Here is a 13,969-nt window from a genome sequence, read left to right as displayed (position 1 = left end):
AACTTCGCCTGAAGCGTCCTTATAAGGTATTCTCTCAAATTTATTCCAAAGGGTCCACCTGACATCTTCTAGAGACCTGCAGAGCGAAAATTAGAAACAAACCTTTAAATGATTTTTTTTTTAGAACCAGATGATGGATCTTTATCAAACCTAATCTGTGGCATTCTCAGTCTTTACCTGCACCGAAGTTGATCATGGTAAGCTTTTAGTATAGATGGATGGTCCGGATTCCGTCGTCTATCATACATCGTCCGATGTCCTGCCTCAAAACCTTTACTTAAATATCTTCTACTCTGAACCAACTCATTATAAGGTACCCCAGCAGCTTGTTTCAGTTTGAGGACCACTGGTATCTTTCAGGGTCTGCCCCAGCTAAAAAAACACACAACATTTAAACGACTTCTACTCATGAACCACTGAATGGTTCTTCTTCAAACTTGGTCTATAGCCTCATTGTAATGTTTCTCTCAATGTTTTGCAAATAAGGGCTGTCGGGCCCTTTAAGGAGCCGTTATGGCTAAAAATATATATAAAAAGATCTTTGAATCGACTTCTTCTCATGAACCAACTGATAGATTTTCATCAAACACAGTTCTTAGCATGTTTATAAGTTCCTCTCATTTTTATCGATTCCGCTTGCGAAGATATAGTCGTCCAAATAACTGTTAGCTACAGTTAAAATTAGAAATGCCTTTAAATGACTTCTTTTCATGGACCACTTGATAGATCTTCATCAAACTTGACTTGTAGCATCATTACAAGGTCCTTTACCAACTTATTCTATTTGGGGAACTTGGTTCAGTTTAGACACACTTGTCTGTAGCATCTGATGAGGTACTCTCCCAAATTCGTTCAAAAAGAGTAGCTTTGCCTCTTTAAGGGGCCGCTAGAACCGAATATAGAAATAACTTTAAAGGAATTTTCTCATGAACTGCTTAATGAAACTTGTCTTCTTCAAACTTTTTTTGTAGAATCATCTTAAGGTCTCTAACTAACTCAGTTCAATCGGTGGCACTTGGCTTTTTCTAGGGGCTGCTACAGCTAAAAATAGAAATATCTTTAAACGATTTTTTCACATGAACTTCTGGATGCATTTTCAACAAACAGAGTCTTGCGCATCACTTTAAGGTCCTCAGCGGGGACACTTGGCACCTTTTAGGGACTACTATAGTTAAACTAGAAATACCTTTGAATCAGTTGATGGATTTTCATAAAACATGATGAGTATCATAAGGTCTCCTGTTAAATTAGATTTTGTTAAATGTTTACGCTTTGCCCCAGGTAGGGGCAACTTTAGCTCAACTCACTTCACCAGTCTTGATCTGTATCCTCCTTGTAAGGTCTTCTCTAAGTTGTGTTCAAGCGGTTCCATTTTGGGGCCACAAAAGCTAAAATTAGAAAGAATTTTTAACAACCCTCATGCAATACTAAATGGATCTTTACTAAATTTGGTCTGAAACATCCTTGTAAGGTCGTCTCTTAAATTTATTTAAACCCTTTTAGGGGCCTCCAGAGTCAAAAATAGAAAACAATTTAAATGATTATTTTCAAGAACCAGATGATGGATCTTAACCAGACTTGATCTGAAGCATTCTTGTATAGTCATTTCTATTAGGTTAAGCTATTAGTAAAAGATAATGACCGGAAGTCCGTCTCCTGTCGTCTATTGCACACCATCTATCGTCTTGCGTCAATATCTTTACTTAAACATCTTCTTGCCAATGGTCAGTACTTAACATTCTGGTATTGCCTTCCTTCAAGTTTGTTCGAGCGGTTGACTTAGGCCCATTTTAGCCTCTTGTTTAATTCAACTTAGGTAGATTATATACACACTTTTAGGTGGATATTTGTTGTAATTAATTTTGTAAGGACTCTTGCATGTTTAATGACGGTCGACATTCGAAAAGAACGAGACGGTCATCAGTTCTGCATTTTGCTAACATTTTCGAAACATTCCGATTTATGAGACACTAGTCTCATAGCATTGAGATATTCTTTTACGAGGTTAGTCATTTGCAATAAATATCTTATAGATGTCCATAGGTTTGGCCATTTATTTCATGACGCTTGGTGTCCTGATGTTTATGACAATATTAATACTACTTAGGCATGTGTTGCATAAGCATTGCCATAAAATTAAACATGGCTTATTTCATCAAAATGTCTAAAAACTCATTCTTCAGTTTTGAAAATGGATTTTACAGTATAAACCATAGTTAACTTATGTCACGTGAGTTTTATTTATAGAAACACGTAAATTGAGTGCACATCAGAAACTTTCGTAATAAAGTAAGATAAAACGTTAAACTGGATATATGTCACTCGACTAGCAGACAATAAAAAATAATCTAATATATATAGCATTTAAGTTTAAAAGTTTATACATAAAACATTAGATGTGTCGTTTATTAACATATAGAATCTAACTGCCAAAAGAAATAACAAGGTGTTATAAATAGGATTCATGGAGATAGCTTAATATCGCAAAACGATTACATTATAAAATGGAAGTTAAAGGTAAGTTTATATTCATTTTATATGAAACGAGATGATGCACAAAGAGTGAACACTAAATTTTATAGATTCAATGTACATTTGCTGGGACTGTATCTTTTTTTGAATAATGTGAATCGGATTTCCTTTAATTTCTTTTGATCTTGAGTTATCGGACAAAATTATTTTGAAAGCACTTTTTGCTTTATCTAACATGATTTGGTAAAACTAGGTTATAAATGTAATCAAAAATGCTCAGCAAGTGTTATGAGTAAACATTTAACTGAAATGTATAAATGTTTCACAAATAAGAATTTGACACGAATGATTAGAATTTGGAAGTTAAAAAGCAACTAAGAGAATCATTCATTAATTATATGACTCTCTCCGTACTTTTTAATTCAATACGTGTGATTCAAATACAATGGTCCTTGAACATTTTGTCATGGTGTGCTACCCGTTGTAAAGCGGTCACTGTTTTCCTTGAAGTATTTGTACATTTGTTTTACTTGTAGTAGTGTTTCTGGATTCTGTAGTCAATATTATCATGTTCTCCACAAATAACTGCTATCTTCTCCACATGAATCTGTTGTGGAGGACAAATGATTTCTGGTCAAATCATCATTGAGAACATATGCCTCCCATAGGGATGGACCTCTCACCCCCGTGATCCGTAAATCTGCGTTCACCCTATTAAATTCTGCGGACGGACACTGTAATGATTAATGAGATATGATGACAATTATTATTGTGAATTTCGTTACACGTATATTTTTACACATTGATAACTTCAATTTTAAATTTACAGGCACAACATGTTGAAAATATATGGATAAATTCTGAATTTTGAAACATACGATATTGATTGTTATGAGAAATAAAATCCTACCTAAAATGTCTAATTATCATCATTTTAAAGACCAAGCTGGGGTAATAGTGGCAGACGGGTGTTTTCCCCTGTTTAATGAAAGCCATTCAAGTCAAAGAGGCATTTTGTCAAATTCAACGCACCAAATCAGTACGTTTTTCTTCCAAAAAATTATGAATGAAGGCTTTTAGGTAAACTATCAGTCCTTGGTATGATTTTACATTTTTATATGAAATAATGATTTAAGCTAATAGTTTATATATTTATAGTTTTTATAAACAGATGAATTTTCTAGGAAGAGCTTGCATACTGGTTTTATCTATTCATTTATCTATAATATTGTACAATGAAAATCGCTAAAAGGTCCGCTGAACTGATCTGAACTAATTAAATAGGTGATGATGAGTGAAAAACTGAAGATAAAGTTGCGAATAATTATAGTTGTAATTGTCGTAATAAAGGCTCATTTGTTAACATGGTGAATGTCCAATAACCTTTTAACAAAAACAATTGAACGCGATAGCCATTCATTTTATTTATCTAAAGACGACTCACCTTTATCTCAAATAAACCTCTGATTTATTTGTTTCATTATTTTTTATTAATCAAGGATGATTTTTTTTAATGAATTATGGTTTATTATAGTTTAATATGCCGTATCTAAAATACCCGCCCCCCCCCCCACCCCCCTTATTTCTTCAGTTGCAGTTGAAGTGCACATAAATCTTAAAAATAAGGCAACTGAAAATATACCAAACAAACGGGATGAACAACTAACAATACTTTTTCTAGTCCTAAAGATGTACACATGTTCATCATTATGTTATGTAAACCACTATGGCCCGTTGTTTCTGTTTACATTTGTGATCTCTTGGTCTGATAAGCACCGCTACCTGTAAGGTAATTTACACCAGGAAGTTGGGTGTTTATGTAAATACAATTGTATACATTTTACGATACGTTAGAATATTTTACAGACTAAATATGAAATTTAACTCTACATACATGAATATGGGTAGACCAAAAATTATATATGAGCCGTGCCATGATAAAACCATCATACTTCTTAAACACGACTGAGAATAAAAAGTATTTTGTGAACATGTGTCCAGGATCCTGAAGTATCTGTTGAATGACTAAGGTAACAAAGCCAAAAATATATCCCTCCACTTTTCAAAAAAACGGTTGCCAAATATTATCCGTATCTATAGATAAAACCACGTTATAGTCTTTAGTAAGGTAAAAAAATATATGAGCTAAGTCAGGATCCATGCTGTTCGCTAACGGTTTCTCTAATCGCAATAGACTTTGACAGCGAACAGCATGGATCCTGACCAGACTGCGCGGATGCGCAGCCTGGTGCGGATCCATGCTGGTTTCAAACGCACTATGTTGGTTTTCTCATGGCACAGCTCATATATTTTTTTACCGTACTATAGACTATAACGTGGTTTTATCTATAGATACGGATAATATTTGGCAACCGTTTTTTTGAAAAGTGGAGGGATATATTTTTGGCTTTGTTACCTTAGTCATTCAACAGATACTTCAGGATCCTGGACACATGTTCACAAAATACTTTTTATTCTCAGTCGTGTTTAAGAAGTAAATTCAACTAGAAGTTCAAGATTAAATTCCAGTGATACTGATCATCAGCACTGAATAGTCATTTGAAATATTCATTAACGGAAGCTTTCATTTTAAACACGCAATCAAGATATAATTCAAAAATCAATTTTCGTTATCAAACTCAGTTGACACGGAAATTGTTTTGTGAACATGGGGCCTGTTTACTTTCATATGTTTCTTTCATAAAACAATCAGTAATGTTGATTCAAAATTAATAGTAATTCAACTTCATGCAGACAAGATCTCTTCACGGAATCATTTTTTGCTCTATATCCTTTCCGCAGCCTTAACGTATTAAAACGTATTAGCGTCTGATGGCCCTTTCACGCTTCCGTAGAATCAACATTTTTACACGAAATTTTTTTTTGAAAATATTTCTGAAATGTCTAGTCTATGTCAAATACGGGTTATATCGTACATCCCGAGGGATTAGACACTCTCAAACAATAAAAAAACGACTTTGAGCGATTTGATGAGTTCCAAAATTATCAATGTACACTTTCCGTTACGAAACCCCTGTGGGATTTGGTTTAATTCCATGCATGCTCAAATTTTTTTGTAGGTGAAAATTTTTGAAACATGCAGTACTAATGCCAGGTAATTTCAATTCGTTTGAAAGTGCTGAAAATTGACTCCCCAATAGCAAAAAAAAAAAAAAAAAAAAAAAAAAAAAAAAAAAAAAAAAAGAAAAAGAAGTCCACGCGCATACATTTAGACGGGGTGACCCCTGCGCGTGACCCCTGACTATCTACGAATCAAAATACGGTTTTCGGTTTCAAGTTAAGCATTTCTACTTTCATTTTGCTTTCAGTGTGCTATGTGCTATATATTCGTATCTTATCAGCAAGATCTTGCATAAGAGTCTCTATCTCCAGATACATTAGTCATTTATGTAGTCATCTAAAGATATGGGAAAAATCAGTTATGAGACATGTGCATATCCTTTATATGTGTTCCCCTTAATCCCAAATTCTTGGAACGTGTGTTTTGTGTTGTCTGTCAGGCAATCCACCTGTAACAATTTCTGTCCGCTACACAGCCTTTCTTTACCCGCCCGATTAGCTCAATATGGGGAGCGTTGGTCTACGGATCACGGGGTCGTGAGTTCGATCCTCGGGCGGGGTGTATGTTCTCATTGACGATTTGATAAAAGGCATTGTGTCTGAAATCATTCGTCCTCCACCTCTGATTCATGTGCGGAGAACAGTTTTGTACTGGACCAATAAATCAACAAACGTACACGCTGTCTAATGAATGAACACTGCTTAGCTCAGTAGGTAGAGCGTCGGTCTACGGATCGCGGGGTCGTGAGTTCGATCCACGGGCTGGGCGTATGTTCTCCTTGACTATTTGATAAACGACATTGTGTCTGAAATCATTAGTCCTCCACCTCTGATTCATGTGGGGAAGTTAGCAGTTACTTGCGGAGAACAGGTCTGTACTGGTACAGAATCCAGGAACACTGGTTAGGTTAACTGCCCGCCGTTACATGACTGAAATACTGTTAAAAAACGGCATTAAACCCAAACAAACAAAAATGACTCTGTTTTTCTATATTAACCATCGTGAGACAGCTTGAAAAAGAAATAAAACTTTTCGGAAATTTAAAAAGTAATACATTTGCTAAATGTTTATTTGCCTGATAATATATTTGATGGAAGTCACAGTAAATAGTTAAACATTTGGATTATTACAGGAGTTTATTTTCTGTTAATGAATATATTAAATCACTCAGCCGAAGCCTCGTTACCGCCTAAACAGTTACCTGAGAGCTGGATATTCCCATCTGCACCTATAACCAGTGACAGAATCTTTTTCTTGCATACCGATGAAAAGATATACCGATTTAAAAAAAGAAAACAAATCAATCGGACGGCTTTCTATTTAGAACTTTTTTCTTATAGCAGCTTATTTAAACAAAGCGCGGGAAACCAACGTCCATAAACAGGAAAGACGCCATGACGTTTCAATGACAAATAACAATGTTTAGTTCCGGTTTTATTTATCAGTTGCAGCGTAACGTTATGAATTTTTAATAAAATAACGTGTTTTGAATCGAGAAATATACTATCAGGAACAAAGGGGAACTGTCAAGGTATTGGACTTTTATCCTGTTTTTTTTTAAAGAAAATATAAATAACTAAATAATCTTCTACATGTATGTAGTTCGTAATACGTCATTTACAGCACGAGGGACATCTTAGGGGTGTAAGATGGATTTTTCCAGCACCGGTAAGAATACCGAAAATCCCCCGTCTGGTATGCAAGAAAATTTACTTTATTCTTATGGGAGAAAATAATAACAGTTTGAAGGGTATCTGGCTGTAAGTTCAAACCATATTGTTTGCTAGACAAATCTGTTTAAGTATATTTGAAAGCAGAAATGTTGCTTCAGAGAAAATTACCATTTTTCATTAAAATCAGAGTGAAATGTTATGAAATGGATTATTTTATTTGATAGATGCAATTGTGGTGACACACACACACACACACACACACACACACACACACACGCACACACACACACACATACACAACTAACCATAGATTTTAGTATAATATCACAGCATCACCTAGTTTTTCTGCATAGAGTCCAAATAGTGACCTGATGTTGATTTTATTTTGTCTCTTTCATACCTGTAGCTGTCTTCTGATGTTTTCTTTGACTGCAAAGTTGCTATTGTGGATTTTAAGTACGGTAACACACAGAACCCACAGAATGTATGACCATGAGTAAACCTAGGAAACCTGTCACTAGATTCATATGTACTCATTTCCTTCAAAACCTGTAGAACACAAGGTCCTAAGTCTTCTGTGTCAGTGTTTGTACAGACTTCATGATGATGTATCATAAGTATTTTAATACGATATGAGGAAAAATAACAAAACACTTGTGTAATTCAAGTTTCTTCATAACCTCTTAGAACACTAGTGTCTTTTAATGCATTTTGCGACAGAGTTGGCCCACTTTGGGGATGTTTCTCCTTCATACTCCTTCAATTCGTTATTGTGGATGACTTTTGTGGATCCCTCCTTATCCTTCTGGACTTTGACATTCAGTTCTAAGATCCTCCACTTGACAAATGGCCTGTCGTATCTTTTTTTTTGCGCTTCGGGCACACTCCTACACTTATCGTCTCATGAGGACACTTCGATCGAGAAGTACTCTGCGCAAGCTTGTCCGAAGAGAGTTCTGAAGTAGCTCTAATGGGGAAAGTTCCACCGACTATCGGCATTGGTGCACCTGGCTCCTCCTCAACAGGATTGGCGGTTTCTTCACCAGGTGCTTGTTGTTGTATGGTCATGGTCTGAGCTCGCCTTGTGCCTCTTTCACATGGTCCGCACTCAAGTGGCTCATTCATGTCCATCGCACAGCATGCGCGATCCATAGGAGCTGGGCACTAGAATAAAGCTTCACGATGGGCCATCTTACAGCCTGGACGGTACTTTGTTTCGAAGCCGAAATGAGCTTCATCGCTGGCTTTGTCTTTAGCATGCTTGCGGTAGAAACTTGCTGAATTTGGCATGCCGTCCTCTGTAGCGGTTTTCCCCTGTAACCCAGCAATGCCATCATTTGCAGCCTTTACTGTATGGAGCCTCCTGGCGCTCTGGAAATTGTATGATTTTTCAGCATTCTCAGTTTCTGCTAAGTGCTCACAATTTCATCTATCTTTTCAGCTCTTCCAATTTCCGCTTTCTGTCGTATTGCCACTTCACAGGGGAATGGGTTTAAAATACAAACCTTACACGTCGGATCCTGATTTAATTTTACCGATGTACTTGCCATTCGCAGTGGGTAGCTTTCCTTAAAACTTTCGGTCGGCTCAACAAAGTAATCTGCATTGTAATGGTCGTCTCCTTTAACACGCTCTATCAGGACGTCCACAACAGCTTCAGTTTACCTGGTAAACTCACGTCATCTGCCACAACAACACGTCTAGCTTCTTTCTCATTTCGAATTTGGATCAATGCAATCTCTATTCCATCTAAGACCATCTTATTAATTGATAGTAATATGTCGGCTGACTTGCCGTTACTGCCTCTAAGGATGTCGTACCCTAGCAGAGCATCATCCTCAATCTCTGCAACTAACACACTCTGCCGTAACTCAAGTGGACCGAGAGCAAGTTCAAATTCAGCTTTACCAAGGCCTTTAATAGATGCACCCCTGCACCCATAACCCGAGTAGAGTGATCTAATTTTGGACTTATTACTTCAGGAATTCCCTTATCTGTTCTTGCGGAGATAATAGTGCAGGAAGCTCCAGTATCCACCGTGTATATCACCGGCTCACCATTTACAGTACCCCGCAAATAAACCCCATCTGTAAGACCCTTTCTTTCAGGGTTTACTTTGTTCGTTTGTTGTGGCTGCTCTGTGGACATGACGTATCCTATCTCAGGTGACCAGCCGATTTCGCTTACTGGGACCTCCCTTTGGCCGCAAGGGCAGGTCCTGTAAAGTTTAAAGCTTGTGTCCCATTACTGGCTTCTACCTTATTGGCAACACTGCTGTTCCCTTCTCTCCTACTTTTCTGTGGACACTCTCTCGCAAAATGTCCAAGAATGTGACAGTTGTAGCATTCAACTTCCTTCTTGCTGTTGGTGCTCTTGTTGCTTTGTTGTCTACTTTCCAGCTTGTCCAGTCTCGTGATAATTTCTTGCAGAAGTTTGTTTTCGGATCCTTCTTTGGGTTGCCACTGTCTGTCTCTGTAAGTCAGGTCATCTGTATTAACTTCTGGCTTGTTTCTATGATATGTGCTAGACTCTACTGTCCTACGCGTTTGGAATCTGCCTCTGCGTTCTCCTCTACTTTGCCATGAGTCATCTTCAGTACCCTGTCTCATACCCCTAAGGTTTCGTCTATCCCCACTAAGCCATTCTTAGTCTGAATGAAATCTACTGTATAAAACACCGCTTCGTCAATAGTCTCAGGTTCTTTATGGAAGGTTCTTTATGGAACTCGATTTCAAACCTTGCTTTTTCATCCCTCAACCCGTCGAGAAACCTCCTAACAAGATCTTCCTCTCTGGTCTTCCTGTCTCTATAAATATGGGCTTTATCATATAACATCTTTAGATCTGCCGCATACTCTTCCACAGTTTCGCCAGCCCTTTGACCTCTTCTACTGAACTTTACAGGAAATGAACGGCCTGTCTCTATGATCCTAAACCTGCTATTCATTTCTCGTATCAGCTCCCTACAGTTAAACAGCATCTCGGGCAGTAATTGGCCAAAGACGAACTGGGCTGCCTGTCTTTCGATACGCGGAAGTAAGTGGTCAAGCATTTCCTCTTCAGACCAGGCAAACCGCTTTGCTAAGGCTTCAAAGCGAGCAATCCACACCTGCCACTCCTCTCTGCCTGTAAATACAGGAATCTTAACATGATCGGCTGTTGGGACACGCCACGGCCTTGTTGGCGGACTAGTCACATGTTGGTAGGGCCTTATATCTTGCTGGAAAACTCTGCTGAGATTTGAAGTAACATATCGTTCTTGCTTAAATGAGTGCTGCCTATTACTGGAATTGTAGTTTTCATCATGTATTATTGTTCGCCTAGGGTATGTAGGATGTCCAAGTTCAGGGTCAATACCCTGTTCATATACTTCAGTTGTCCTGCAGTTTAATGTTCTTGGGTCAGAACCTGGTATCCTACCACAGTTTCTGTTTCCTACATCAGCAATATTTGTCTGAGAGGGCAAAGTTTGTTTTAGAGTCTAAGTTCTGTAACGACATCTTTCAGCACCTTTGTGATATCTGAGAGTACATTATGAGGTCCACTAGCATCTCTGTTCATACCTGGGTCTTGGCGATCTGAAGCATTGACGCCATTTAAGGATCTGAATGAAGACTCGGAGAGAGCATCAACATCTTGTTCATGTTGGAGCCTCTCTGCCGCTGCATTAACTAGAAGGGAGTCTCTTTCATTTTTCCTGTTGGGAACGTCTCTGGTCTTCAGCAGAATCGTGTGTGTTTTGCGTCTCGATAAATGGTAGCGTCTCTTAAATGCCTATTCAAACCTCACAAATGCATATGGTCCGTATCACGAGATCCTCCCTGCAATAGATGAAGGATCCCGCCGCTGCCACCAAAAATTGTGTTACGGTCCAATGGGTAGGGGGTCACTAACTTATGAGTTAAACAGCCCTTCGTTAGAAACTACCTTACTCGAACTGCTCTCCTTTCACACATTGCCCTGTATTTTAGAGTAAGTACGGTAATTGCTTACTAGATAAGATACCGTAACGCTGTTCTACATGTAAGGGTAAGTACGGTAGTTTTATACCAGTGGAAGTTTAAAACACTGCTCTGTATGTAAGGTAAGTATGGTAGTTGTATGCCAGACGAGACGAAACTGTATATTTGGATAAGTACGGTAGTTGTATACCAATCGAAGTAAAACACTGCTCTGTATATAAGGTAAGTATGGTAGTTGTATACCAGACAAGACAAAACCGTATATTTGGATAAGTACGGTAGTTGTATACCAATCGAAGTAAAACACTACTCTGTATGTAAGGTAAGTATGGTAGTTGTATATCAGACAAGACAAAACTGTATATTTGGATAAGTACGGTAGTTGTATATACCAGAAAAGATTAAGCTCTTCGTATTAGGATATGTACGGTAGTTGTATACCAGATAAGATGAAACACTGCTTCTTATGTTAGGATAAATACGGTAGTTGTATGCACCAGATGTATTAGGATATGTACTGTAGTTACATACCAGATTAGATGAAGCTCTGCATATTAGGATAAATTCGGTAGTTGTCTTAATCAATACAATTATAGGCTTGCTGTATTAATATACTTGTAGATGGTATGGAAACACAGATAAATAAATACACTAAATATTAAGTCTCCAATTCAATTAATTGGTGCTTCTATTAAATATCGCGTTCAAGGTCTCGGTATACTGACAAAATATAAAATATACACGGTACAATGCGCGTAAATTACTCTCACAGTGACAAGAGGTGTTATTGATGTTTCTGTGTGAAATATATTTAACAAATATTTTTAAGCACGTTATTTGTATTTTTCACCAAAGGAAGGACAATAGTTCTGGTCTACCTGAGTGAAATTACAAAGGGAACACCAAGTGCACGACTGCACATGATATGTTGACTTTGTAACGTTTTACGGCTCTAGGCTTAGTACATTGTAAATTTAGATATACATGGGACACAAACATTTTGAGTAAGTCAAGAGCCGTAACGTTGGTCTTGCAAAGTCTTATTAAAAGTAAAACTCAGGTACACATATTGATATGCTTGATAATATTCTTACATGGTTTCATAATCCTAGGTGATAAACTTCTTGTTGTGCCCGCTTGCGGTGAGCTCGATATAGTCGCCACCTTTGGCGATTCGGCGTATGTGCATGCGTCCTTCCGATTTTCTCCGGACCATAACTTTGACATGCAAGGACCAATTTTGTGATTATTTGGCATGAATGTTTACCTCATTGAGAATGCGTCATGCGCAAACCCCATGTTCCTATTTCAAATTTAAAGGTCAAAGTTGGAGGTCAAATGTCAAATTGAAGTTTGTCCGGAGCATTTCTTCTTCATGCGTGGTGGGATTTTGATTTAACTTGGCATGAATTGGTGAAATGACCATTTAGAAATCATCAAGGAATACGAAATGACCAAAATGGGGACAAGTTGACTTTGGGACAAGTAGATCACTCCATATCAGAATGGCAGATTCAAGTTTATGTCTTTTTACAAGCTATTTCCAAGAAGCTTTGCAACGTGTTATACTTCTAACAATACATCTGATAGTACCTGTATATCCTTTGCGCACCTGGACAATCTTTACAGCGATTGCCTGTAGCATATTGAAACGGGTACAAATTTGGTTGCCTCAAAAACGGACAATCTTTACAACGATTGCCTGTTATAAGACGGGTGCCTTTTATTGAGGTTTTAAAACCAGACCGTGGATTTGGCGTATTTTAAATGAAGATACGTTTAATAAGGCTAAAATGAACCTGAATCCGTTTTTTCTCGGTTGTAGCTGTTTCTTCAGCTAAAGCGGAGAATTTCATTATAACGACTTCATTTACCGTTTAAATCATATAAAATAGCCAAATATACGTTCTTCAACGATACAGTGCTCTTTCGGGTAAGAACCAAATATACGTTCTTCAACGATACAGTGCTCATTTGGGTAAGAACCAAATATACGTTCTTCAACGATACAGTGTTCTTTCTGGTAACAACAAAATATACGTTATTCAACGATAGTGCTCTTTCGGGTATGCAAAACGAGTCCTCACTTTTGCCAACATGCCCACAACGTTCGAATACGTATTTTATAAATAACCAATAATGATCGATATTACCAGTCAGACCGATTTTATTGGTCGCTTTTATAATTCTATCGAGATAACCCATAATTATATTGTTTTCAAATTTACATAAGTCTTATGTTTGTCTTATAAGGCTTTGTTATGCGTGATTTGAATTTAAGTAAGTCAGGATTTTCTCAAGAATGCTTAAATTACGCAAATTTAACAATTTATTGATATTTATCGATAAAAATAGGTATTTCAAATAAAGATATTCCTAACAAAATTTATTTATCATGAATTTTACAGGTGAAATATTCAAAAACAATTTAAGTCCGCCTTTCAGAACCATTAGTAATAAACGTTTCAATTTAAGGAATTAAAAGTGAAAAAGTAAAAGTTTCAGGGTTCCTACGCTAAAATATAGCGTCAGGTTTAGATAAAGTTACTCCGTATAAAAACGTTATAGGTTTTCACTGTAAAGACTGGTAGGTTTTTGAGGATTTGAATCGTTTCACCACATTACCGGTGCGTAAAGGATATGCCGAATCAAACGTTGCTAAATAATGTATGTTATTAGTATCCCTTGTTTGTTAATGTTTTTCAATGTCTTGTCACTTATATGCAAAAATTTGCTATTGTTACTGTATATGTTGTTATTCTCATTTACAAGTTCGATATT

At 37.2% G+C, this 13,969-nt stretch overlaps 1 protein-coding gene across 1 annotated transcript in view; it reads left to right on the top strand.

Moving 5' to 3' along the window:
• Positions 1-2,307: 2,307 nt before the first annotated feature.
• Positions 2,308-13,969, top strand: part of LOC128550862 (uncharacterized) — a 37,795-nt gene continuing 26,133 nt past the window's right edge. Inside the window, exon 1 of the mRNA XM_053530796.1 lies at positions 2,308-2,517. Within this exon, the coding sequence (XP_053386771.1) occupies positions 2,505-2,517 (13 nt within the window). The 5' untranslated portion in view covers positions 2,308-2,504. The remainder of the gene's footprint in view (positions 2,518-13,969) is intronic.

The sequence above is a fragment of the Mercenaria mercenaria genome, chromosome 18, assembly GCF_021730395.1.
Source record: "Mercenaria mercenaria strain notata chromosome 18, MADL_Memer_1, whole genome shotgun sequence".
NCBI lineage: Eukaryota > Metazoa > Mollusca > Bivalvia > Venerida > Veneridae > Mercenaria > Mercenaria mercenaria.
The sequence above is the reverse complement of the archived record's forward strand: the minus strand, read 5'-3'. Positions and strand labels throughout refer to the sequence as shown.